Raw genomic sequence first — 26,388 nt, 5'->3', positions numbered from 1 at the left:
GCACCGACGTTCGGCTTCTTTCGGCTACGAGTGACGCGATGGATGCGACCGTCGGAAGCCTCTCGGAAGCCTGTCAATCAAGAAGGAACGCCCGCTCCCGAAGACCCATACCCGGAAGCGACGGAAGAAGATGCAGCTCGAAAACGGGTAAGTACTGCTCATATTTTAATACAAATAGCCGATTCCCCTAGACCGAACGAGCAGGAATCTAGGGGAAGAAAAAAAAAAATTTAATAAATGGGTGAACTCCCGCTTTAACTAAGCGATAGTGCACGCCATATGTGACCTATCCAGACAGTCCGTCCCTGTGCTGGCATCTTACATGTTTCTTTCTCTTTTGGGCAGGCTGGAATTTGGCAGAAAACAAGGCTGTAATAAGGTGGAGCAAGAACGGAAGAAACTCATTCACAAACACAAGCGGGAATTTAAAGGAGCTGTGCGAGAAATCCGCAGGGACAATCAGTTTTTGGCAAGAGTGAAGCTTTCAGAGTCCATGGAGAGGTGAGTGAACCAAGACTTAGGTCTTCTAAGAATATATATATATTCTATTATTCAGAAATGTATGGCCCTGTAACCCTGGCTGCAGTGTACAGGAAGCATTGCATGTAGGGATGGATGCTACGCAGAGTAACATAACAAAAAAAAAGTCTTGCCTAGATCAGAGGTTCTTAAAGATTTAGTCACATCATTTACCTGTAATAAAGGATGTGTCATGTTGTGCAGGTAGCTGGGTCCAGGAGAAATCTTTACTGCAGAGATGCCTGTCTTTTGAATATCTGGTGATGCCGTGGTTAATGGCTTCCAGTCTTTAGGCAGAACAGCAATACTGATGGTCTGATGGGGACACCCTCTCCTCCAGAGAAAAGTTCTTTCATTAATTCAATAATTTGCTAACTGATCTAATTGTGCCCCATTCACAGATCATGTTATAAGCAGTGTAAACAATGAAAGAACTTTTCTCAATGAAGGAGGAATAGGTTGGGATAGGAATTTAGAGACCGGAAGAGGACAGGCATCCCTGCAGTAAATATTTTATCCAGGATTCAGTTGCCGGCAACAACACGAGACATCTTTCATTAAAATAAAGGTGTACAGATTTAAAAAAAAAATTTATTTAAAGCAGAGTTCCACCCAAAAGTGGAACCTCCGCTTAAACCACTACTTGCCCCCTTACATGCCACATTTGGCATGTATTTTTTTTTTTGTTGGGGGGGAGTGGGAGCTTCAGGAGGAGTGGGACTTCCTGTCCCACTTCCTCCTTCTGCCCAGGGACTGCTTAGGCGATACTTCATATCGCCTACGGCGGCCCCTCCCTGTAGGCCATCGCCTGGGACACGTGACAGGTCCCAGGTGATTGCCTGACCACTCATAGAGCGCCGCTCGCGCATGCGCAGTGAGTGCCCGGGCATGAAGCCGAAAGCTGTCACGGCCGGGTGCCCACCCTAGTAAGGGAGGCACCGGCCGGAGAGGAGCGGAGAACGCGCTAGAACATGGAGCAGGTGAGTGTCTGTTTTAAAAGCCAGCAGCCACACTTTTTGTAGCTGCTGACTTTTTTAATAAACATAACAAGCCTGGAACTCTCCTTAAACCTAAGCTTAAAAGTTGAAGTTTAGTGCGGTTTCACAAAAAATGCTAAACTCATAATTTATTTGGAATGGTGTGTATCCCGTGTCCCGCAGGCTGCTGCTTCAATTAACATTCCTTCCTGAATGAGTGGATGACTAGGAGGCTCAGGGAACGTTTAAACGGCCATATTTACAATCTAGAAAAAAAAAAAATGACATTTATGGCGCTTGATGCCCATGATGGTGATACTTTCCTTGTGCAAATTTTAGGGCATTGAATAAGTGATGACACCCAGTAAGGTGGGGGTGGGGGGGCAGATTTAGAATCCTGTGTAAACGGGAAGTATTTTGGAGATTTTCTCTTAATACTAGAATTGCCATTGGCTTACATTTTGAGTGGGATTTGACCCATTTTTATGACTGAATGCAATCACGGTTGGATTTGGGATGTTTGCAAATATTATAATGTAGTAAAGAAAAAATATTGCGCTTATTTTGATAGAAAAGCAGCGATCAAAAACTGTTATACCACACAGACAATAATGCAAAAAAGGAAGAGATCGCACTAAATTAATAATCAATAAATAATAAGTGAGTGAAAAGTTCAAATAGGTAATCAGTCCCGCCACACAGGCAAATTCATATGAACAATCTCCCGAGTGAAACACTGAATCCACAAAAGAAAAGTGCTTGAAAGGAAAGGTCCTCCACCAAGGTTATAAAAGCCTCTTACCGGATGGAATTGATCTCCAAATTATAAGAGATCAAATATAGCGTGATAAGAGACGAGGATGGATTGTATCCCATAGGAAGCCACAGCGCTGAAATCCTGATAAACTGTGTCATTACGTTAGATAAGTACTCCCGATGAACCATCCAGGGGTATGCAAAAACAGAAGGAACTCACATAGCGTAAAACCTTCTTTAATTGGTAAAATCAATTGAAAATGCACTTGCATATAGTCAGCAAACATGGAGCATAAAAACAAGCCGGCCAGCTTGACACACAGCCCGTATCCGGGTACAAGATGTGCGGTGACGTCAGAACGCCGCCTCCCTACGTTTTGTCATGACAGGACATATTATAATGTGTTCGTTTTATAGTTTTTGATTGCTCACAATCCCTTGTATCAGTTGTTTTTTTTGTATTTGGTCATATGGTGTGCATCTTTTCTTTCCTCTACTGGTATAAATGTTTTCATTTTTTTTTCTTTCTTGGAATAGATGCTATATTGCTTAGAACTTTTGTTTTTGGCATTTTAAATTTGATTATCTAACTTTAATTTGTTGTTTTTAAACAAAGGCTTTTTTCTGAACAACCTGTGCAATCACTTGATTGACTACACCCGAATGGTCATGTGATTCATCATATATAATAGAGTGTATTGTGTTTGCATCTTTGTGGTTTTGACAAAGCACGTAAATCGTGTCAACCTCGTCTTTCCTCTCCCCTTGCCTTTAACCATCCAGTGCTTTTATGATTATTTTTCAATAAAGAGACTGTACTATTTGTTTCAATGGGCAGCCTATCCAATTTTCCTGTTCATGTCACTGCTGCAGTGGCAGGGCGGGCACCCCACCACCCCACCCTATGGTATTCACCTTAGGATTACAGCTGTTGCCGACTCCTCATTTCATCCTGAATGTTGCCGAATACTGACCAGAGTGGTCTTTCAGTGCTGCAGGAGTTGGCAGCAGCTGTAAATGTGAAAGACTTGTGCTGCTTACTCGCCCCTTTCTGCCCCTTTCATTATTCAGATAACTCCTACTAATATTGTCCCACAATGCAACACATTCTGTAGTTAAGTGAGAATCTCTAATTTATCTGTTGCTCCTCCATTCAAAAATCACATTGCTATTTGGGATAGATTTTGTACTTGGACACAGTCAAGGAGTGATGCATCTCAAACAAGTCCACAACCCTGTTTGGGTCCAGACCCATAGATAACACTGGTCTAGATGCATTGCCAACATCTTTCTTGACCTGGCTTCAAGGAATCGTGTGAATATTATATTATAAATCGCTCAAATGAAAGTAAACCTGTGACCAAACCTTGGCCATTTAGTATGATGAAATGCATTAAAAGAAGTTACCTTTTGTAAAAATCGCATTTATATAATCAGGAGATCCACAGATCAAAAGCAAAGCTCAACTTTTACAAGAAAAAGTCAATATCTGTCTGTGAATTTAGTTGCCTGTATCTCTGGATCTACTCATTGTTCTGAGGCTTGGTTGTCTCTAAAGATGACCTCTGCATATGTTTTGTTTATGACGACCCTGTGACTGCTCTATTGCTTAGGGATAACTGTCAATTTATTTATTTGTTGCCATTGCTCCTAACATCTACAATTTCAATTGTCAGGGATGCATCGAGGAAAAGGAAGGTAAAGGAACTCTTCAACAGTCTGTCAACACAGGAGGGAGAATGGAAAGCTATGAAAAGAAAGAAGGGGAAATAACGTGGACCGGCTGTGCCCATAACATGGATGGATCTGCAGAAAACATTTCCTCCTACCTGTCCTTTGAGGACAGCTTTTATCTTTTTTCCATTTTATGGAAACTGTGTTCGATGTGAATTCTATATTGTAAAAATTTAATATTGCATGTGGACACTTGGAGCCATGATTGACTTGTGAACTTGCTCAATCAAGCCTTTTTTTTAATGTCTTATTACTGGAAAGAAAGCGTAATATGGATTTCCACTTTGTGGAATACATTACAATTACAAGCATATGTTTCACCTTCTGACATTTGTGTATTTTTTCCTTCTGTTTTCCCTACAATAATCACACTCTCGTGCCAGATACCTATATACAGGCGGTCCCGGGTTACACACAAGATCGGGTCTGTAGGTTGAATCTGTTTGTAAGTCTGGACAGGTACATTTTTTTTTTTTTTAAGTGTAGCTCCAGCTAAAATTATTTTTAAGCTTTTTGGACAGCATAGGGAAGGTGTAACATTTATTTTGTTGTATGTGCCCGTTCAGAATATTTCCCCTCCCTTTCTGTCCCAATGACAATTGGATTTTGAAAATTTTGGATTGTTGTGGAAACAAACATTGGTGATAAAGCTTCAGTCGGGGTACCCTTTTCCCATAATAACTCTTACATGAGTGACTTTCCCTTCCTAGGGGGAGATTTCCTCTCACTTCCTATTGTCTTTGTAAAGTAGGAGTCGTTTGTAAGTCGGCTGTTTGTAACTACAGTATTTGACCGCCTGTATCGGCTGTGCAGATATATAGCTACGAGTACATGATGCCTGCTGGTGAGATATTTGATCTCGAGTTCCCAGACCTGTCGGAGGGGTAGGATGAGGAACCAGCGAAAGCAAAACATAAGCAAATGAATCTACAGCTTTAATAGAAAATAGAAAGTCAAACGATCTCCAATAAGTCCTAATGCATAGCTATTTTATTTTGGTTTAACACAATTATCATGCATTTTTCGTAAAGTAATAGGCTACAAAAGTGCATGAACTACAAGCAGCAAGGAGAAATCGGAGGTCAGGAATCAAAATACCTGTATGAAAACCTTCAAATAGGATCTGCCTTTCATTTACATTCAAGCTAAATAAGATCAGCCTTCCCTGGACTAGACTGCAGCCCAGTATTCAAAGAATGGCAGCTTCTACCTGAGGCTTTGCAAACAAATTGTTTTCATCTCTGAGAGGTTCTCTTATAAAAGAATCTGGTACAGGACATCCGGGAAGAGTGATGCACACAGGCCCATTCACACGGCTGAAGTAGCTTGTGATCCTCTAGGCCTTGATATGTACTTGCTGGTCAGCATCTCCTCTCCTCTTGACCTGTTCATGCGTCACCTCGGGCTTGCAGAAAAGAAAGAAAATAGAGTTTATGTCCAAATGTGTTCATGGCCATTCAGTGTGTGCAGTTCTCATAGATAACGATGACACAAGTCTACCTGCTAGCTAACCTGCATTAGAAAAATTCCAGCTGGGGTTCTCATTGGTTGCAGCTGGCAACACCTCTAATTTAAAGGGTAAGTTCACCTTTCTGAACATGTTACATCCATATTTAGTGTGTAGCATGTAACTTGTTCAGCATCCACCACCTCACACCCAAATCCTCTTCTTTCCTGTGATCATAGGCAGGGGATCTTCTACCTGCACCTGCTGTCATAAGGCCACGCCTTTCATTCACAGCAGTCTCAATGAAATATGAAGGAGCTGGTGAGCGCTCTCGTAGTTCATTAATCTTCCGAGACTTCAGTAACTGCCTGCCTGTATTGGAGGTAATGACAGACGGCTATACTGACAGTCTGCAGGAGCCTGGCATTGCACCCACGATAAGCTGATCACTGGTGCATTGCTTAACAGGCACCTGAGGAAAAAAATGAATACATTTTTATTTATAATGGTAAACTTCACTTTTAAAAAAATTAAAAGATCCTCTGGACCTTTTTTTGCCAATAGTTGGTTAGCACAATCACGTCAAGTCAAGCCCCATTACCATAAAACACGCCCCCTCAGCTAAATTTGAATTAGGCGCCATTACGCACACCCGATTTACGCTACACCGCCGTAACTTAGCAGGCAAGTACTTTGAGAATCATGTACTTGCCTCGCTAACTTACGGCTGCGTAGTGTAAACACCTACGCCGCCGCAAAGTTAGGGCAAGCTATGTGAATCTAGCTAATAGTGTCGGTTTTATGTATAGCCCTCAATGCTATTTTATCATTTCCTCTTGCAGTAGGTATTGCTCAATGCAGTAAACTCGGTTACACTTTCATTCATTGTGTTTTTACCTTCACTCTCTGGATTAATACCAAGCCTCTGCTCTTCTCCTTCCAGTAGTTTCCTGTAGACTGCAATCTCGGCATCCAGCTTGAGCTTGATGTTTAGCAGGTCTTGGTAATCTTGTAGATATCTGGCTAGGTCACCCTTTGTCTCTAGGAGGCGATCTTCCAGCTGGGCGATGATGTCTTGTAGGGAAGATACTTCCTCCAAGTGCTTGGCTTGCATGTCATCCAGCAACTTCACCAAGGCTTCATTGCGTGCCCTCAAAGTATCGATTTGACCCTGCAGGTCAGATTCTTGTGAGGAATACCTGCTAATATCTTCTCGGATATTCCTGATCCTATCCTCATTCTTGGTCAGTTGCCCCTTGGCAGAACTGAGTTTAGTTTTGTACCATTTCTCTGCCTCTTGGATGTTTTTGTTTGTAGCTTGGTCAATCTCCATCCTCAAGGCCTTAAGGGCTGCTGCTAGATCAGGTCGAGAGCTTTCTATCTCCAGGCTCACCTTGGACTCCTGGATTTGATTCATTAGGTCGGCAACTTCTTCATCATGAAGCTTTTTAAGGAACTCGATCTCGTCTATCAGTTGTTCAATTCTTTTCTCCAGCTCCAGCTTCTGCACAGTGGCATCGTCCACATCTTGACGAAACTCCTTCAACGTGTTCTCGGCCTCCTCTGGCAAAAAAATATTCAAGATTGATATCATTAATGCCTTTGATTTTCTGAAGTTTTACAAATTTTATATCAATTGGTTTTAGAAAGTAACTAATCATAATCTATCATTTACTGGCCTGGCTTCAGCTGAGTGAATTCTTGTTGGTTGCCACATTTATGTCCGGCCAAAATGTCATCACTTAACCACTTAAGGACCGCCTCCTACAGATATACGTCGGCAGAATGGCACGGCTGGGCACAAGCTCGCACCTGTACATCCTCTAAGTGCCCAGCCGTGGGTCGCGGGCGCGCGCCCGCGGCCCGGTCCGAAGCTCCGTCACCAAGGGACCCGCGGACCCGATCGCCGCCGGAGTCCCGCGATCAGTCCCTGGAGCTGAAGAACGGGGAGAGCTGTGTGTAAACTCAGCTTCCCCGTTCTTCACCGTGGCAGCTTCATTGATCGTGTGTTCCCTGATCTAGGGAAACAAGATCAGTGACGTCACACGTCCAGCCCTGCCCCCCTACATTTAGAAAAACATATGAGGTCACACATAACCCCTACAGCGCCCCCTAGTGGTTAACTGCCAAACTGCAATTGTCATTTTCACAGTAAACAATAAATTTGTATAGCATTTTTTGCTGTGAAAATGACAATAGTCCCAAAAATGTGTCAAAATTGTCCGATGTGTCCGCTATAATGTCTCGGTCACGAAAAAAATCGCTGATCGCCGCCATTAGTAGTAAAAAAAATAATAATAAAAATGCAATAAAACTATCTCCTATTTTGTAAACGCTATAAATTTTGCGCAAACCAATCGATAAACGCTTATTGCGATTTTTTTTTTTTTTTTTTAACTAAAAATAGGTAGAAGAATACGTATCGGCCTAAACTGAGGAAAAAATATTTTTTTCATATATTTTTGGGGGATATTTATTATAACAAAAGTAAAAAATATTGCATTTCTTTCAAAATTGTCGCTCTATTTTTGTTTATAGCGCAAAAAATAAAAACTGCAGAGGTGATCAAATATCATCAAAAGAAAGCTCTATTTGTGGGAAAAAAAGGACGCCAATTTTGTTTGGGAGCCACATCGCACAACCGCGCAATTGTCGGTTAAAGTGACGCAGTGCCGAATCGCAAAAACTGGCCAGGTCCTTTACCTGCATAAAGGTCCGGGTCTTAAGTGGTTAAAGGGAAAGTTCACCTTTTGTACACTTTTTTTTTTTTTTCTTCTAAATTCCAGCTCCAATTTGCACCAATAACGCATTCATGTACTTTTTTGGGCAAAAATAACAAAGCTTTCGATTAAATCCTAGAGTCGCTTACCTTTTTCTTGTCTAGATCCACATTTCCAGATGTTTCCATTAGTAATGTCTTCTTCCTGATCAGACTTTAGGTCATGACACAGGAAGGAGTTGACCAGCTGACCTCATTGGCACACACCCTGCATCATCCACCCTCCCATTCCATGGTGCACATTTTTTTTAAATGAAATGCAATCAGTTAGCAATATTTTTGCAAAAGTACATGAATGGTGCATAAGGGAGCTAGAATTTTAAGGGGGGGGGGATGTAAGGGTGAACTTATGCTTTTTAATTAACTTTTTTTTACAAGTAAAATAAAAGAACAAATTTGGGTTTCTAAATATAAGTCCCTTTTATGTGAGTTACTTTCAAACTGAATGTCAGAACAATCAGTAATCTGTAGATATACAGCATGTAGCTGAAGTTGTATGCAAAGTTGCAACTTTTATCTGTAAAAGTCAAACTTGACCCCACCTTCTCTACTTCTTAAAGTGGCTGTAAAGGCTGAAGTTTTTTTTACCTTCAGGGGACTTTCACTATTTTTAGTGCAATAGCGCCTCCGTGTGAAAGCAGCATCATACATTTTATGCATGAAGGTAAACAAATCTTCAGTGTGCTGTTGCCCCCCACAGCCTCCCTAATACTTACCCAAGCTCAATCCTGATCCAGCACTGTGCACAGGAACCTTGGGTCTCCTCCTTATTGGCTGAGGCAGAGCCGTGGGATGCATTGGCTCCCACTGCTATCCGTCACAGCCATTGAGGAGGGGGCAGGGCTACGCTACGCTCTGTTTTATTGATACACAGAGGTGGCTTGGGAGTGAGCATGCTGCATGCACACAGCAGGAAGAAGGAGCCAGGAGTGCCGGCAGGGGGACCCAAGAAGAGGAGGATCTGGGCTGCTCAGTGCAAAACCCCTGCACACAGCAGGTAAGTAAAACAGGTTTATTTTTAAAACAAAAACAATCTAAAGCTTTAGTCTCACTTTAGGAGTCCCTATTGAGCAGTAAAGCAGCCCATCTGTAAAAGCCAACCTTGACCTTCCCACTACTCAAGACTCTCTATTTCAGTGTTCATCAACCCTGTCCTGCAGGGCCCACTAACAGGCCAGGTTTTATGTATTACCTTGGGGAGATGCAGACTAGAATACTGCAATCACTGAGGAGCAAATGATATCACCTGTGACGTATTTCAGTTATCTTGCAAACCTGGCCTGTTAATGGGCCCTGAGGACAGGGTTGATGATTGGTCAATGAAGTTGTCTATCACAGCCATCTGGAGGTAGAAAGGTGAGCTTGAAGCCAAGTTTAACGGTTACAGAAATATGACTTCACTTATGACCCTCTCTGAGCTTTTTGACATGTGCGTTTTAATAATTTATCTCTGATAAAGCACGGTTCAATTCAGGCTGAAATTTAACCACTTTAGCTCCGGAAGATCAGACCATGACCAGGCAATTTTTTTCTATTCAGCACTGCACTACTTTAACTGGTAATTGTGTGGTCATGTAGTATTGTATACAAATAGAGCTTTATTTTGGTGGGATTTGATCACTGCTGTTTTTTATTTTTGCGATTAAAAAAAATACTTTTTACTTTCTGCTATAAAACGCATCCAATACAAAAAAAAAAAAAAAGTGGGCAAAATCTATTCTGCTACATGTCTTTAGGAAAACAAAATCCCAATAAGTGTATATTGATTGGTTTGCGTGAAACAAACTATGATATATATTGAATTTTTTGTAATACTACTAAGGGCGGGGTGATCAGCGACTTATAATAGGACTGCGATAGTGCGGCGAGCAATGCGACGCCGAGAGGGAACTGACTACCAGTGACACTAATCGAGTGATCACAGAACTGAATGACATTGTTTTACTGTAAAGCTCAATCAGTGATGTCAATTAGACAAAGTCAGCCATCAGACCTGCTTCTAATGCCTCTCTAGGTGACCCTAGTGCTCGGGGAATCTTGTGTCATATATTAAATGTTTATTGGTAAAACAAAGATTGCATAGATAATGTAACTGGCAGATATAAAACAATAGTTAAAAAAATGCATTAAAATTGACCGAAAATCATTCCACTTTCCTTTAAGACCCCTTTCACACTGAAGCATGTTTACAGCATTTTAGCGTTAAAAATAGCGCTACTAAAACGCTCATAAAACGCTCTCCATGCATCTCAATGGACCCTTTCACACTGAGTCCTGCAAGCAGCATCTTTGGAGCAGCTTTTGTGCGCTGAAAAAAACGCTCCAAAAACGTCCCTCTCCATTGAAATGAATTGAAAGCAGGGGCGTCGTTAGGGCGTGGCTTGGGGGGGCTGGACCCCTGAATGGGTCCCCGAAAAGCCCAGAGTCTATGCTGCATCCGATCACATTGTTAGCCCCGAGCGTCTGAGAGTCAGGACCTGATGCCGAAGGTGGCCGAGTGCCGCCGAGTACGGCTGAGTGCTGTACTCTGCGTCACTCAGCGCTGGCGGCACTCGGCCACTTTCGGCATCAGATTGATCCTGACTCTCAGACGCTCGGGGTTAACAATGTGATTGAATGCTGCCCCGCCTTCTGGAGCCTGCAGCGCCAATGGCGGGACGTGTGACATCCATCATAGGCGCTGCAGGCTCCAGAAGGCGGGACGGGACGTGTGACATCCATCATAGGCGCTGCAGGCTCCACCGCGGGAATTACAATTCGGCCGCCGCACCACATCCCCGCTCAGGCGGGTGGCTCTCCTCGGTTCCTCTCTGACTGCCAGTGCCTGCCCTGCTGTGACCGCACACCAAGGCTGAGGCTGCTAAGGTAGGCCAGTGCACTGCGTGGAGCTGTTACTGATCTTTTTTTTAAATTATATTACTTGTAAAAGCTCTTCATATGGGTTCACTGTGAACCTATATGAAGAGCTTTTACAAGTAATATCATTTATAAAAAGAAAAAATCATAGTCAGGTCAGTGTATGTAGGTTATGTCAGTGTGTGTACACACACACGTAGGGCAGGGTATGTGTGTCAGGTAGGTCACCCCACGCCACTCCACCGACCGCGTCGCTCGAATAACGCTCGAAAAACACCCCAGTGTGAAAGGGGCCTAAATGTTAATCGCTACAACGCAAAACGCTGTGCAAAACAAGAGTTTAGGAAGCAAAAAGTATCGCTCTCATTGTATTGTGACAGATTTCTGCATGCTTTCTCCTCACCTTTCAGAAACAGCTCCTCATCACACTTGGCATTCCATATGTCGATCTCTTCCTCTAGGTTTCCTCTCTCAATGTCAGCTGCATTCTTTTCTTTGTTCAGCTTCTCAATCAGTTCTTTGAGCTCCTTGAACTCTTTCTCATATTCATCTGCTATGCCAGGTCCCCTTTCCTTAAGACGCCTGGTCCGTTCTTCGATCTCCTCACGCAGGGCCTTGTTCTTCTCCTCCAGAGATCGGACCTTGTCAATGTAACCAGAAAAGCGGTTGTTGAGCTGCTGGAGCTCTTCCTTCTCGTTAGGGCGGTGGATGTACACTTTGGTGGTGGCCTCAGCTTCCAAGCCATCCCTAACATTGCTGCCTATGGTCACAGCGCACCCCTTAGTCCTGCTGGACTCGTTCACCGTCTTCTGAGAAAAGCCCGAGCCCTTCATTGTCGTCTCTGAATTCGGAGATTGGTGGACTAGGAATAGCACAAGCCAAGCTTATATGTAAGCTTCTGGAATGTGACAGATACTCTTTAGCTGTACACATTTAATGTATGGCCTTAATTATTCAGATACTTTGTACCACGAAAATGCTTCGGCTGGGCAGGATTGTTTAGTAATCGCATTCTTAGAGTTTTACACCTTGGTGCAACATGTCTGTCATATCACATTATTTCAGTGATATCATGTTTGCTGTGCCTGAACCATTAATTCCTCAGCAACCCAAAGCAATACAGAACAGGTCAAAATGTCAGGATCTCCCGAATTAACCACTTAACGACCGCTGCATGTACATGTACGTCCACAGAATGGCACGTACAGGCAGATGGGCGTATATATACGTCCCCGCCTCTCTGCGGGTCGGGGGTCCAATCGGGACCCCCCCCCGGTACATGCGGCGGTCGGTTCTTCCGTGGGCGCGATCTGGGATGAGCGGGCGGCTATTCATTTCTAGGCGCCCCCTCGCGATCGCTCCCCGGAGCTGAAGAACGGGGAGAGCCGTATGTAAACACGGCTTCCCCGTGCTTCACTGTGGCGGCTGCATCGATCGTGTGATCCCTTTTATAGGGAGACTCGATCGGTGACGTCGCTCCTACAGCCACACCCCCCTACAGTTGTAAACACACACTAGGTGAAACATAACTCCTTCAGCGCCCCCTGTGGTTAACTCCCAAACTGCAACTGTCATTTTCACAATAAACAATGCAATTTAAATGCTTTTTTTGCTGTGAAAATGACAATGGTCCCAAAAATGTGTCAAAATTGTCCAAAGTGTCCGCCATAATGTCGCATTCACAAAAAAAACGCTGATCGCCGCCATTAGTAAAAAAAATAAAAATAATAAAAATGCAATAAAACTATCCCCTATTTTGTAAAAGCTATACATTTTGCACAAACCAATCGATAAACGCTTATTGCGATTTTTTTTTTTACCAAAAATATGTAGAAGAATACGTATCAACCTAAACTGAGGAAAAACATTATTTTTTTATATATATTTTTGGGGGATATTTATTATAGAAAAAAGTAAAAAATATTGCATTTTTTTCAAAATTGTTGCTCTATTTTTGTTTATAGCGCAAAAAATAAAACCGCAGAGGTGATCAAATACCACCAAAAGAAAGCTCTATTTGTGGGAAGAAAAGGACGCAAATTTTGTTTTGGTACAACATTGCATGACCGCGCAATTACCAGTTAAAGCAGCGCAGTGACAAATTGTAAAAACACCTCTGGGCATTTAGCTGCATATTGGTCTGGGGCTTAAGTGGTTAAAGAACACCTGTCCCTTAGTAGGATGAAAATGGGTTTCAGTCCTTGTTCACGCCATGGGGGGAAATGTACTAAACTGGAGCAGCTATTCATAGTAACTAGCTTCAGCATGTTCAGTTGGGCTTAGCTTACACTTGTGGTTTGGGAGCAGTAAAAACAAGCTGTTGAGCCATGTTTTTACCACCCCCTCCCTGAGTTGCAAAGGCAGCTGTACTAGAGTATACACACACTGTGGGTTGTTTACGAAAGGCAAATCCACTTTGCATTACAAGTGCACTGAAAGTGCAGTCGCTGTAAATCTGAGGGGTAGATCTGAAATGAGGGGAAGCTCTGCTGATTTTATCATCCAATCATGTGCAAGCTAAAATGCTGTTTTTGATCTTCCTTGCATGCCCCCCTCGGATTTACAGTGCCTGCACTTGTAGTGCAAAGTGAATTTTTCTTTAGTAAAGCACCCCCACTGTGGCCATGATTCTTTACACTGAGGGGTGGCAAAAACTGTCCTTCCTGTAGTACCGCCCACCAAACGGTTCATTCAAGTGAATGGGGCTGCACAGTCATTGCCTCAATGCATGTGGCTTTAGAGGTAAAACAGGTAAGAAGGTGATATATTGCCTCCTCACTGCCTGTCAACGGCCCCTCTGAAAAGTAATACACCACAGATCACTCTACGAGCCTTTGAGGTATTAAAATTGAAATAAATAAGTTGATTGGACACCATTCACAGCTGCTCCAGTTTCATCTCTATTGAACTGCAGTGAACAACAAATGCTCAACGCAACGGCACATAGAAAACAATTGTAAGTGGAAACAATAAGGCCCCTTTCACGCTGGGGCAGGAGCCGCGGTGGCGGTATAGCGCCGCTGTAAATAGCGGCGCTATACCGCCGGAATTGCCGCGGGAATCGGCCGCTAGCGGTGCGTATTAACCCCCCCGCTAGCGGACGATAAAGGGTTAATACCGCCCGCAATGCGCCTCTACAGAGGCGCATTGAGGGCGGTATTGCCGCGGTTTCACATTGTTTTCAATGGGAAGGAGCGGTATACACGCCGCTCCTCTCACCGCTCCAAAGATGATGCTGACAGGAGATTTTTTTCTTTCCCGCCAGCGCATCGCCTCAGTGTGAAAGCCCTCAGGCTTTTACATTGAGTAGGCAGTAAATGAGGTTTTCAGGCGGTATAGCAGCGCTCTTTTTAGTGATGTACCGCCTGAAACCCCCCCCCAGTATACAGGCACTGTCATCCCTGTTGGCAAACAGGAAGGATAATTTTTGCTGTGCCATGATGTGTGCACCCCCCCAAGGGGAAGAAGTTGGGGGGCTTTAAAAATGTGCCTCAACTGCACATTTGTACCCCCGCAACTGCAAGTGTCAACAAGGCCTATGTTCCCATCTATTCACGATTTTATTTGTGTTTTCGGTTATTATTTGACTTTTTCAAGTTGAAAAATCAATGTATGATGTTCACATGTCACAGCTGAATGCCTTGCCCCCTTCTGATATACAGGTCCACCTGCAGATTCTTCCTTTTCACACTTCCTTCCAGCTCCGCTGAGAACTTTCTAAATCGTAAAAGAACACAATAGAAGGCCAGGACCCACCCAAACCAGAAATGTCAGTTGAGGAGGGTGGTGCTGTTCTCTAAAGCAGAACTTTAGTCAGAAAATGAAGTCCTGCCAGATCTTTTCAGGTTGGCACATTTTGCAGGTATGGCAATGTAAAACATTAAACATACGTGTCTATACTGTTTTTAAAGCGGAGTGCCACCCACTTTTGGGAGGTGGTCTTAAACGAAAGACCAACTCTCCACCTCTCATGTTTGGATATTAAAATAAAAATGTTTCCTTCCTACCTTTTTATGAAGTAGTGTACTTCCGATCTATCTGGGCCGCGGCGCAAGACGTCATATCCTTTTGTGTGGCGAGTCTCCCCCCCCTGTGTTCTGGGACCTGTGTGTATGTCCCAAAAGACAAGTGGGCCATCCACAGAGCGCCGGGCGACTCACACATGTGCAGTATGAAACGGGCAGTGAAGCTGCAAGGCTCCACTGCCCGTCTCCCTTAGTTAGAATGGAATCGGCCTCCCTCGGGGGACCGACATCTCGGGTTCCCTGGACAGGTAAGTCAGCAGGTTTGTAGCTGCCGACTTTGAAAAAAAATCTATTTTTAGGCATATTTGGGCACTGCCAAATTTGTAGAGGTCGATCTGCTGACAGCCTTTACGCCCCTTTCACACTAGTGTGACTTGTCCTGCGACTTGGGATTGCAAAGTCGCATGACAAGTTTTACCCCGTGATTTCTTATGAGTATCGTTCATATCTGTGTAACTTCAAGTAGCAGCGACTTCAAAGTAGTCCCTGTGCTACTTTGGTCCGACTTTGATGTGACTTGAGGTCCATAGACCCGAAGCACCACAAAGCCCTACAGAAGCCTCACCGAAGCCCCACAGAAACCTTACCCAAGCCTCACCGAAGCCTCTTTGAAGCATCAAATAAAAGCAAGGTGTAAACAGGACTGTAAGCTATCCATTTTATTTAGTGACAGAAGCTTTGACTGGCGTTCACAGAGCTTTAACAAAGCCTGTCCCAAGCCATGTTTTAAAGCAAGTATAAACTAGCCCTTAGAGCCAAGGAAGCAGCTTTTGTTTGATCTGCAACTGTTAAACAGCAAATCTGTTGCACATGTGATCAGTTATGACACCAGACATTTGATAGTTTGATTGAGGACACAAGCAAATGTGACAGTTAGCAATCCTGACATTACATTAAAGTCAATGGGCCAGATTCAAGAAGCACTTGCGCCCGCGCAACCATAGGTTGCGCGGCGCAAGGGCTTACTTGCTCCGGTGTAACGAGTGCTCCTGATTCAGGAACCTCGTTACACCGACTGCAGCCTAGGATATGACAGACATAAGCCTCCTTATGCCTCCTTATGCCTTCATATCTCAGGCTGCATTCTTGCGTTGGCCGCTAGGGGGCGCGGCCATTGTGATCGGCGTATAGTATGCAAATTGCATACTACCACCGATTCACAAAAGTTGCGCGGGCCCTGCGCACGCAAGGTACAGAGTTTCCGTACGGCGACTTTAGCATTGGTTGCCCCTGCTATTAGCAGGAGCAGCCTTACGCTAAAGTATAGCCGCCCTTCCCGCTCGTGAAATTTAAATTTCACGTCGTTTACGTAAGTGATTTGTGAATGGCGCTGGACGCCATTCACGTTCACTTAGAAGCAAATGACGTCCTTGCGACGTCATTTGCCGCAATGCACGTCGGGAATGTTTCCCGACGGAGCATGCGCTGTTCGCTCGGCGCGGGAGCGCGCCTAATTTAAATGATTCCCGCCCCCGGCGGGATCATTTACATTAGGCAGCCTTACGCCCGGCTATTTAGCATATCGCCCGCGCAATTTACGGAGCTACTGCTCCGTGAATCGCGGGCATTTCAAAATATTTGCGTGGGCGCAGAGCAAAACTCGTTGCCCTGTGCCCACGCAAATATTGCACGGATCTACCTGAATCTGGGCCAATGGGTTTAGTTCCAGGTTATGATTTACTGCTGTCCAGGGCTCTGGGCTTCAGCAAAATGGCAGCCTTCAGCGAGAAGAAATATGAGCAACTGGAGGCAATTTACAGCACACCCTAACATAGGTTGCATAATTTTTTATGTAGAATATAGGTTCCTTGCTAAACAAAAAAAAAAAAAAACTTTTTTTTTAAAATCATGTTGTTAAGGGGGAGAAGTTCAGAGTAATGAAGGGCTATAACCCCTGTCATTTTTTTCCCCATCATCTGTGTCCCATTGGGAAGATTTTCCTTCACTTCCTGTCCTATAGCCAAAACAGGAAGTGAGAGGAAATCCTTCTAAAGTCAGTTGTCACTAGTGATAAACTTGGGCGTGTTTAGATCCTTGTCTGAACCCAGGTGAGTATTCTGTTTCTGGTGACAACCCAAAATAAAGAGTTTCTTTCACATCCACTCACCAGGACAAGCAGAGAGCATGAATCTCCTTATGATCTTGTTTATGCTTGTGATCGGAGGGTGGTAAAACCCTGTGTTTTTTTTTCCTATTCCTTAAGTGCTCCCTCTTTTGTTGCAGAGGCAGCTGCAGCGAGTGTACATACACATGACGTGGGCGCAATGCTTTGTAGGGTTGCCATCTGTCCGGGATTCACCTGGACAGACAGGTTTTGAATCATGTGTCCGGGATTAAAGGGTCACTAAAGGAAAAATGTTTTTTAGCTAAATTGCTTCCTTTACCTTACTGCAGTCCTGGTTTCATGTCCTCATTGTTCGTTTTTGCTTTGATGTTGCTGTAAGTCCTCTCTGTTCTGGAAACTTCCTGGTTGTCTGTTTCCTGATAACCACAGTACTGGGAGATTTCTCACTGTGGTGACTAATCAAGGAGGTGTGATTACTGTGTGTCTAAAACTCCTCAGCACCAATCCAGTTTCATTTTGAAAAACCTTCACTGCCCTGTATTGGCTCTCTGGCTCTGTACATCAGAGAACCAGGAAACAACAGTAAAAACTAAACTAAACTGTAGGTACATTATATGATTGGTTTTTATCTATTTTTAATCATTTTTAAAAGGAATCAGTTAACTATTATGTCTCTATACCCTGTGAACAGTCATTTCAGCAAAAAAAAATGTTTTCCTTTAGTGACCCTTTAAGGTAGACTAAAATCCGCACATGTTATTCAGGCCAGTTCCCCAAGTAACTAAGATAGTCACACACAAATCTGTTGCCGTCTGGGAGCTGCGGGCGGGCTGTCTGGGGGTAGGTTTGGCATCACTGGGGTTCAGGACGATGATGTCAGCAAGAACAATTTGGCCACACCCACTTTTTGCTGCGGTGCGCTATGACCATTGCATTACTACTCTCCTTGGGGCACCAAAAGGTGTCCCAGGCTGCTAAAGTGTTCGGGTTTGGCTTGAAGAAAAGGTGGCAACCCTCATGCTTTTTTTGGAGGCCACGGCAGAAATTATACCACCTGCCATCGGATGGTACCACCTACTGGGCACAATCCAGTCACATCAATAGCGCTATGCTGCAACCATGCACAGCATGTGCAATTGTCTGGTATTTAGGGAGGTAAAACAGGCAGTGAAGAGGCGATACAAGACCTCCTCACCGCCTGTCTGAGGCCTTGTTCACATTCTGGGATCTCGGGCAGAATCGCTGACAATCTGCCCGCGAACCCAAATCACACTGCAATAGTGGCAAAACGCACCACCCATGTTTAGGGTGCCCTTCGTTTTAAATGGCACCTAAATGCAGTGCAGTTTTGGCAAGATTGTTTCGCAATAAATTGCGGCAAACAGCATCGCGCGACACTGCGTTTAGGTGCCAATGAAAAATAAGACCCCTTTCACACTGAGGCGCTTTACAGGTGCTATAGCGCTAAAAATTGCGCCTGCAAAGTGCCTGTAAAGCGCCTCTCCTGTCACTCCAATATGAAAATCAGAGTGCTTTCACACTGGAGTGGTGCGCTGGCAGGACGTCAAAAAAAGTCCTGCAAGCAGCATCTGTGAGGCACTTTGGGAGTGGTGTATAGCCCATTGAAATGAATGGGCAGCACCGGCAAAGCGTCACTGCAGCTTTTAACCCCTTTCGGCCGCTACCAGGGGTTAAAAGCGCCCCACTATCGGTCAAAAAGTGCCGCTACAAATACGGTATAGCACCACTAAAAATAGCGACGCTTTACCGCCGATGCCTAGGCGCTGTGAGTGTGAAAGGGCTCTAAAGGCATCCAAACGTGGTGTGTTTAGCCACTATTGCAGTGCGATTTGAGATCGTGGCCAGAATCGCAGTGATCCTGTCCAAGATTCCAAAATGGCAGATGTGAATGGGACCAAATGCTCTTCAAAGAGCAATCTGATAAGCGCCGGTATTTTTAGCAAGTGTGAACAAGCCCTTAGTACTCATTTAGATCTGTTTTTCTCTGTGAAGTCCACATTCAAACACGCCTATAGCCTTAACCTCCCTGGCGGTATGATTCTGTCTGGAATTACGTACCAAAAGCGGTACAATTATTTTGCATGGAAATTTGGCGTTTTATACTGTAGGCCTGCAATTCTTAGGAATAACTCATTTAAATCTGACCAAACCAGAGTCTTGTAGGCATCCCGGGTATGAATTTTTTTTAAAAACAAAAGTATAAATTATAATATAACAAATAATTATAACAAATAATAATATAATTATAATAAAAATTATTCAATAATGTAATGAACTCAAAATCACTGAAATTTGCTCAGTTGCAGAATTGTCGCTGTCATTACTTTTATTTTTTTATGACGAATTTCCCCACAAATCGCTATCGCACAATTCTGCAAGTGATTATAATTTATTATCGCTGTTTTCTAGCTGCTCTAAAACCATTTTTGACATAAAGGGACACTTTTGGTTGCTATGGACAATCTACAGTTTGCAGGCAGAAAGAATAGTTTTTATTATATAAAAGTACATGTAGGGCACTGGGCAGACCACTAGGGACAAGGGGGGGGGGTGTTTTTTTACATACAGTACTGTAATCTATAAGATTACAGTATACTGTATGTATTGTGTTTATTTACTTTTTTGAATTTGGCGCCGTTCTCCGCCCCGTGCGTCGTAACGTTGCAGGGAACGGAGATCGGCGTCACACGGGGACACTGTGAATGGAGCGAGGGGGACCCGCTCGCTCACACAGCAGGGATGCATCGCAGGATCCAGGGACAAGGTAAGTAACTTTGTCTGTGGATGCTGCGAAAGGTAAGCCGCGCCGCTGCACACTCTGCACATCTACCCCGAGCGTGACTCAGGGATACCGATCCTAGCATAGAAAAACAACCCCGAGTCACGCTCGGGGATACCGCTAAGGGGATTAATAGGTGCATTCTGATAAGCATTAAAAACGCTCCTCCAAACCCCTTTTGCATGGTTGCGATGCGGTTGACGTATTTTTGTCACGATAAAACTGTACTACGAATGCCCATTATCAACTGTAATGTACTAACGCGCTGCAACTGCGTCACAAACACAACCAACGCGTTTGCACCGCAATATTATAGACTTGAATGGGAGGCGTTGAAATGCTTCAACTCCCCTCAAACTCGACATGAAGCTTCAGTTTTGAAGTGAAACAACCATGGGCTACCACTCCATAGGGCAAGGGGGGCAATTGACCCCCCCCTGGAAAATCGAGAAGGTGTTAAAGAGTCTAGCGGCAGTGGACTGTCTGAGCGGTCTCGGCCCGGATGTCACACAGGCACAGCGAGCAGAGTGAAGCCGCCTCCCCCTCCGGTATTTATGTGTACACAGGGGGAGGGAACCTGCTGTGCCTGTGCCGCGCTGATGGCTGATCTGAGGTACTGAATGGGATGGTGGGAGGGGGGTCCGTCTGTGCTGAAGGGGGGTCTGTGCTGAAGGGGGTCCATCTGTGCTGAATGGAGGGGTCTGTGCAGAATGAGGGGGTCTGTGCTGAAGGGGGGTCCATCTGTGCTGAATGGAGGGGTCTGTGCTGAAGGGGGGGGGGGGGTCTGTACATTCTCTAGGCCAGTGATGGCGAACCTTTTTGAGCCCGAGTGCCCAAACCGCGACACAAGAGCAATTTATTTCTTGCAAAGTGCCAACACAGAATTAAACCTTCCAGCGGCTCTGTACAGAGGTTGGGACTTATCTAAATGAGCCCCAAGGGACTAGAAATGGACGATTCTGCCAGATTCGCTCAGACTGCAGGGATTAGGAATGCATTGTGCAACATACACTGACCATTACACTCACCTACCTGACCATTACACTCACCTACCTGACCATTACACTCACCTACCTGACCATAACACTCACTTACCTGACCATTACACTCACTTACCTGACCATTACACTCACCTACCTGACCATTACACTCACCTACCTGACCATAACACTCACTTACCTGACCATAACACTTACCTGACCATTACACTCACTTACCTGACCATTACACTCACTTACCTGACCATAACACTCACTTACCTGACCATAACACTCACTTACCTGACCATAACACTCACTTACCTGACCATTACACTCACTTACCTGACCATAACACTTACCTGACCATTACACTCACTTACCTGACCATTACACTCACTTACCTGACCATTACACTCACTTACCTGACCATTACACTCACTTACCTGACCATAACACTTACCTGACCATTACACTCACTTACCTGACCATAACACTCACTTACCTGACCATTACACTCACTTACCTGACCATTACACTCACTTACCTGACCATTACACTCACTTACCTGACCATTACACTCACTTACCTGACCATTACACTCACTTACCTGACCATTACACTCACTTACCTGACCATTACACTCACTTACCTGACCATTACACTCACTTACCTGACCATTACACTCACTTACCCGACTATTACACTCACCTACCTGACACATGCAATGACACCAATAATGAGGCACAATGTTTTCCAATGACACCAATAATGAGGCACAATGTTCCCTAATGACACCAATAATGAGGCACAATGTTCCCTAATGACACCAATAATGAGGCACAATGACACCAATAATGAGGCAATGACACCAATAATGAGGCAATGACACCAATAATGAGGCACAATGTTCCCTAATGACACCAATAATGAGGCACAATGACACCAATAATGACAAAAAATGGGAGAGCACAATGTTTTCCAATGACACCAATAATGAGGCAATGACACCAATAATGAGGCACAATGACACCAATAATGAGGCACAATGACACCAATAATTAGGTACAATGTTCCCTAATGACACCAATAATGAGGCACAATGACACCAATAATGAGGCAATGACACCAATAATGAGGCACAATGTTCCCTAATGACACCAATAATGAGGCACAATGACACCAATAATGACAAAAAATGGGAGAGCACAATGTTTTCCAATGACACCAATAATGAGGCAATGACACCAATAATGAGGCACAATGACACCAATAATGAGGCACAATGACACCAATAATTAGGTACAATGTTCCCTAATGACACCAATAATGAGGCACAATGACACCAATAATGAGGCAATGACACCAATAATGAGGCAATGACACCAATAATGAGGCACAATGACACCAATGACGACAACAATGATGGGGCACAATGTTTCCTAATGAAACCAATAATGAGGCTGAATAACACCAATGATGACACATGTTTCCCAATGACAGTAATGAGGCTGTTCTTTTTGCACAATTGATTATTTGCTGAGCTAGCACCTGATATCTGAGAGTGGGGCAGGCTTAGGACTAACAAGATAACTGTACCGTACACTGCACATTAACTCCTGTCTCCCAGTGTCTGACCTTGCTCCAGCAGCTCATTATTCCCGCCGAAAGGCTCCTCTGATTCCAGCCGTGTGTGCTCCCAGTCACGTCACCGCTGATTTGTGCGGTGTGGATGAGACAGCTTCTTTGATTGGATCAGAGTGCGTGCGCACACACGCACGCACATCACTCCCGGGAGTTTCTTCTTTGTCACTCCCACTCAGACACGTCATCAATAGCCCTAGAGAACTGTGGGAGTTGTAGTTTGCGGTGCGGTGGGGACAAATGGATTTTAGTGTGTTCTTTTCAATTTTTCATGGCGTGTGGCGTGCCCACCGAAACAGCTTGCCGTGCCAGGAGCGGCACGCGTGCCACGCGTTCGCCATCACTGCTCTAGGCTATATTTATATGGGCATGGAGTGAAGCTGAATTTGCTCAAGAGCTATTTCACACTGCCAGCTGACTGCGTTATCGGTAAAGCCCCACTAAAAAGCGGAGCTTTACCATTGTTTTAGCTGCGCTATTCGGCCACTAGCAGGGCGCTTTTAACTCCCGGTTAGCGTCTTAAGAAAGGGTTAAATGCGACTGTATATCACCGCTGCCGAAGCGCCCCCCTCTGAAAAAATTTCAGTGGACGCCCATGTGAACAACACTGAGGGCTGTCCATATAATCAACTGCACAGGCGTTTGAGGAGTGTTAAAAACTGCAAATGCCTGCTTTCAAAGTCAGTGTGAACTAGGCCTTAGGCCCCTTTCTCTCTGGTCTGCTTTAAAACGCTAAACACTTTTGAAGCGTTTGCGGTGTGGTTTTTAACCACTTCAACACCAGGCACTTTCGCCCCTTCCTGCCCAGGACAATTTTCAGCTTTCAGCGCTGTCACACTTTGAATGACAATTGCGCAGTCATGCTACACTGTACCAAAACTAAATTTTTATAATTTTCTTCCCATAAATAGAGCTTTCTTTTGGTGCTATTTTATCACCTCTGGGGTTTTTATTTTTTGCTAAACAAACTAAAAAATATGGAAAAAAAAAAGTTTTTCTTATTTTTGGTTATAAAATGTTGTTTTCTCCTTCACTGACGGGCACTGATGAGGTGGTACTGATTGGCACTGATGTGTAGAATTGATGGGCACTGATATGCAGCACTGATGGGCACTGATAGGTGGCACTGACTGATGGGCAATGACAGGCGGCACTGATAGGCAGCACTGATGATGAGGTACTGATACGTTTCTGACAGGTGTTACTGTAGGGCACTGATTGGCACTGTGGTGGGCACCTACAGCCGTTTCTGATAGAGCACTGACTGGCAGCTGATGGTCACCTTTTTGTCAGCTTTGGTGGCACATCTGATGGGGCTGTGCTGATAATTAATGTGCTGATTATCACCGCAGACCCCCCCTCAGACAGGAAGAGCCGGCGATCGACTCCTGCTGTCAGCACGAACTGAGGAATGCCATTTACCCGGCACTTCCCGGTTTATGCGATGATCAGCTGTGATTGGTCACAGCTGATCACGTGGTAAGAAGCCTCTGTCAGAGGCTCCTTACCACAATCAGAGATGCGGCGTGCCAGACTGACGTGCCGCACTCGCCACGCTGTGTGCCCCCGTGGGTGTGCGCCAGCATGTTAAACCCGCTGGACGTCATATGATGCCCAGTTAGGATAACAAAACCACCGCCTGCCCATCAAAACTGCACCAAAAACGCTGTGGGTTGTTTTTGAGGCACTTCCCATTCATTCATGTGCTGGTCGAAGCAGAGGGATGTTCTTTTGCCTTGGCTTAAATCTGGCCAGCCACCTGTCTATCTCCTTGCCTTCCCTGGCGGAGTGATCTTCCTCCACTCCCCATCCAGTAGTAGCCGGGGCCCGAAGAGTAAGACTTGAGAGGCTGTGAGGCGGGCGGCGACGGGCAGAGAGACGCTGATTGTTGCCATTACTAGTAAAGAAAAAAAATGTCACCGGATTTAAATTTTAAAATCTGGTCACCTTATCCTATGGTGTTTACAACACGTTTGTCTTGCGTTTTAGAAAGCGTTACTAGCTGAGGTGATAGGACAACAATCCATACCATAGAAAAGCAGCACAGAGGAGGCGTCTGGAAAGAGTTATTTACCACAACGCAAACACTACAAAAACGTGTCAATAACACATCTTAATGCGATAAGGACTTGTTCACACTTGCTTGAAATACTGAAGCTTATCAAGTTATCAATCACACCAATGCGCATTAAGGTAAGGTGACCAGATTTGTAAAATGAAATCCAGGGACATATTTTTTTTTTTACTAGTAATGGCGGTGCATTGCCACCAGGAAATGAGATTTGCCATCGGATGAGATGGTCCGCCTCCATCACATCCTATTGGCTCACTCCTGTCACGTGACATATTTAAACATCAAGTATCGACGCGAACATCAGTCTCAGCTAGGCTATCATAGGGAGAGGATCTCCTCTCCCTATGATAGCTGAAGCTGCACGGAGCTGGTGCACGGAGCTCACATGGCCTCTGTGGCCCGATTCCGAGAGCGGAATCGGGCCACAGAAGCTCATACATTTACTAGGCTAATAAATGTTCTCCTTTATTACAATGCCAGGCTAATAAATGTTCTCCTTCATTACAATGTCACTTCGGGATCTACAGCGATATCGGGATCCCTCTGCCCGATAGCGCTGTCATGCCTCCCCGCGAGCGCGATAGATCCACAGCGCTATCGGGATCCCAATGCCCGATAGCGCTGTCAATGTGCCTCCCGCCAGCGCTAACTACACCCCGCGCCCGCAGCTCTACTCCCCGTCCCCCGTTAAGGCTCAGGGAACGGGGAACAGAAAGTAGAGCATCGGGTGCAGGTAAAGTAGTAGTGCGCAGGCGCAGCACTACGCAAATAACGTAGGGTGTTTTAAAGTATTTTCTAATCTGTTAAAAGGGCTATGCGCATGCGCGAGTCTACATTTATTAGCCTGATATTGTAATAAAGGAGAACATTTATTAGCCTAGTAAATGTATGAGCTTCTGTGGCCCGATTCCGCTCTCGGAATGTGAGCTCCGTGCACCAGCTCCGTGCAGCTTCAGCTATCACAGGGAGAGGAGATCCTCTCCCTATGATAGCCTAGCTGAGACTGATGTTCGCGTCGATACTTGACGTTTAAATATGTCACGTGACAGGAGTGAGCCAATAGGATGTGATGGAGGCGGACCATCTCATCCGATGGCAAATCTCATTTCCTGGCAATGCAGCGGCAATCAGCAACTCTCTGACCGCCGCCACCCGCCTCACAGCCTGCCAAGTCTCCCTCTCTGGGCCCCGGCAACTACTGGGTGGGGAGCGGAGGAAGATCACTCCGCCAGGGAAGGCAAGGAGATAAGCAGCCGGTGGCTGGCCGGCACTTGATCCAAGGCAGAAGAACATGCGAGTGGAGCGGAATGGGCATTCACCTGAAACTGAAGAAATATTCCCTCCGCTCCGACCAGCACATGATCATCAGAAAGGGGCACTAGGGTGACCACGTGTCCCGGATTGCCCCGGACAGTCCCGCATTCTGCAGGTCTGTCCCCGGGACCTTCACTCTGGGACAATACAGTGTCCCGGAATGAAACTGACACAGGTCCCAGCATGAACCCCTCAGAGCTTAAGATGTGACACCCCCCCCCCAAACTAGTGAAGAACTACAGGTCCCAGCATAGATCTGTGAAATCTATGGGGTCACATCTTTAGATATCATCGGTTCATGCTGGGATTTGTAGTCCTTTACTTTGAGGGGGGGGTGACCTCCCCAAAGTTAAGGAATACAGGTCCCAGCATGAACCCCCCCCCCCCCCCGAGCTGAAGATGTGAGACCCCCTGCCCCCCA

General features: G+C 45.0%; 3 protein-coding genes across 3 annotated transcripts in view; 2 read left to right on the top strand and 1 right to left on the bottom strand.

The window, feature by feature from the left end:
• NOP14 (NOP14 nucleolar protein) overlaps positions 1 to 4,314 on the top strand; it is a 48,925-nt gene extending 44,611 nt beyond the window's left edge. The window contains exons 17-18 of the mRNA XM_040335338.1: positions 346 to 501; positions 3,929 to 4,314. Coding sequence (XP_040191272.1) covers positions 346 to 501; positions 3,929 to 4,025 — 253 coding nt within the window. The 3' untranslated portion in view covers positions 4,026 to 4,314. The remainder of the gene's footprint in view (positions 1 to 345; positions 502 to 3,928) is intronic.
• Positions 4,315 to 4,961: 647 nt separating this feature from the next.
• On the bottom strand, positions 4,962 to 11,936 carry LOC120924393 (vimentin-like). The gene is made up of 3 exons (XM_040335337.1): positions 11,472 to 11,936; positions 6,331 to 6,996; positions 4,962 to 5,391 (listed from the first exon to the last, which is right to left on the bottom strand). Exons 1-3 carry the CDS (start codon positions 11,899 to 11,901, stop codon positions 5,375 to 5,377), a joined length of 1,113 nt encoding a protein of 370 aa, XP_040191271.1. The 5' UTR covers positions 11,902 to 11,936; the 3' UTR covers positions 4,962 to 5,374.
• A 2,925-nt stretch (positions 11,937 to 14,861) lies between these two features.
• Positions 14,862 to 26,388, top strand: part of MFSD10 (major facilitator superfamily domain containing 10) — a 96,208-nt gene continuing 84,681 nt past the window's right edge. Inside the window, exon 1 of the mRNA XM_040335336.1 lies at positions 14,862 to 14,930. The gene's annotated coding sequence lies outside the window, so the exon portion shown is untranslated. The remainder of the gene's footprint in view (positions 14,931 to 26,388) is intronic.

This window comes from Rana temporaria, chromosome 1, assembly GCF_905171775.1.
Source record: "Rana temporaria chromosome 1, aRanTem1.1, whole genome shotgun sequence".
Taxonomy (NCBI): domain Eukaryota; kingdom Metazoa; phylum Chordata; class Amphibia; order Anura; family Ranidae; genus Rana; species Rana temporaria.
The sequence above is the reverse complement of the archived record's forward strand: the minus strand, read 5'-3'. Positions and strand labels throughout refer to the sequence as shown.